Below are 1,790 nucleotides of genomic sequence, written 5' to 3'. Positions count from 1 at the left end.
GCAGGAACACTATAGGGTAAGTAGACAATGTGAGGTCCTGTTAGACGAGATTCTAGGAAAGGAATGCAGTTAACAACCTGCCGCGTCCTCTTGCACTATTCACGCAGTCCCACCCCACACCCTTGTTTTCGCATAAAACCCACGCTCCTCTTGCAGCCCGCGGTCGTATTCTTCCAGGACAGTCACGTCAGCAAGTAGAGAAAGTGAGGGTGGGCAGACACATCGAACTTTCCCACGATATCAGAGAAATTCAGGAATTAAAATGACGTTACATACGAGGTTGATGCATTTGTGCATGTCGTACTAAGCAAGGTATAAAAACAGTTGCTTTATGAGGAATTGGTTTGTACCATTGAATATTTGACGTAATAGACAAGGTGTTGCAGAAACCGATGTTGCTATAACCAAGTTTTACTGTATATGCTTTCGAAACTTAAGAATTGTACTATAATGTACTTTTTGCCCGATCTTGCTATTTGTTTTTGTTCGCGTTCTACAAGCATGTGTGCATTACTTTTCAGCCTACCAACATAGTTTGTTGAAAGTCAGCCAACGTTTTGGAGGAAAATGTTCCTTCCAGCTTCAGGGTCAGAGCATGAGCTAAGCAAGAAACCAGCATGAAGCATGTGGCAAGCTCCACTCTTCTTACCACATGGTAGATGCTGGTTTCTTTTGTGCTTTTTTTTTCCCTTCATTATGATGAATTCCTCTAATAGGCTTTGCTTATTTTGTTTCATTTTCAGTATTGGAGTTGAAAGCATTAATGAAAGTGCTTCTCATTACACATTGTCATTTACTTGTTTACATAAAGAAAATGATAAAGAGCTACCTTCATTTTCCTCTTACTTAAGAAAAAGTGTCTGATACCATGACAGTATCAAACATGGCTCATTACTAGAGTGTTTTTCTTTTATTTTAGATCGTTTTTCCAGAGTGTATGTGTCCTTGGATACTGCCTACTTCCTACAGCAATTGCCCTCATTGTCTGCAGAATAATTCTGCTGGTAGAACAGTCGACATTACTTTTCACAATCCGGTTTGTAATAACGATGGTGGGATTTGGTTGGGCCACATTTGGTAAGTGTGTGCAGTCAACAATGGAAATACCTGAAAAAATTAAAAATGTCTGTCATCTATTAATTATACAGTATGCAATGAACTATAACTACAGAACAGTGATCCTGAAATTTTTATTACTCTGTAAACACCTTCTTTGGAAACTCAGAATACTGTACTTGAACTTTCATTTAAAAACTGTTACTACTTTTTGAGTTTCTCCCTTATGTCTCCCTTTATTTCTTTCCACACACGAACTTAACCTGACATATCACCACAGAGACAACTAATCCTCTACAGGATGTTTCACAGATCATTTCTCTTTTAAAATTAAAGGAAGCCATAACTGTATATCAGAGCTGTGCAGTTACAACACATCATGAACAATAATATTATTTTCAAGAACAGTGCAGCATCATTCATATACTTTTTATTTGCTGTGTGAATATTCCTTAAAATAATATTGGCAAACCCAATAACTATCACTTAAATTTCCAGAACTTCCTGGAACATAAATACCCTCAAGGGGCCTATAATCAGCAGTTTGGAATCCATAGCTGTAGTGTCAAAATGTAGTTCATACTTGAACCAGAATTGGAGGATGATAATCAGTGGCGAATACACCAAATCTGGCTACTAGTGCCCCCCAGCAGACCACAAGGACTAGATGAATATAAACAGAAATATTTTCTCCATTCATTAAAAGCTTCAGTATTTTATCTGGAATCAGTATG

General features: G+C 37.7%; 1 protein-coding gene across 1 annotated transcript in view; it reads left to right on the top strand.

The window, feature by feature from the left end:
* LOC111872914 (protein YIPF6) overlaps positions 1 to 1,790 on the top strand; it is a 10,684-nt gene that overhangs the window by 6,157 nt on the left and 2,737 nt on the right. Inside the window, exon 6 of the mRNA XM_023867195.1 lies at positions 920 to 1,077. Coding sequence (XP_023722963.1) covers positions 920 to 1,077 — 158 coding nt within the window. The remainder of the gene's footprint in view (positions 1 to 919; positions 1,078 to 1,790) is intronic.

This window comes from Cryptotermes secundus, unplaced genomic scaffold (genome assembly GCF_002891405.2).
Source record: "Cryptotermes secundus unplaced genomic scaffold, Csec_1.0 scaffold407, whole genome shotgun sequence".
NCBI lineage: Eukaryota > Metazoa > Arthropoda > Insecta > Blattodea > Kalotermitidae > Cryptotermes > Cryptotermes secundus.
The sequence above is the reverse complement of the archived record's forward strand: the minus strand, read 5'-3'. Positions and strand labels throughout refer to the sequence as shown.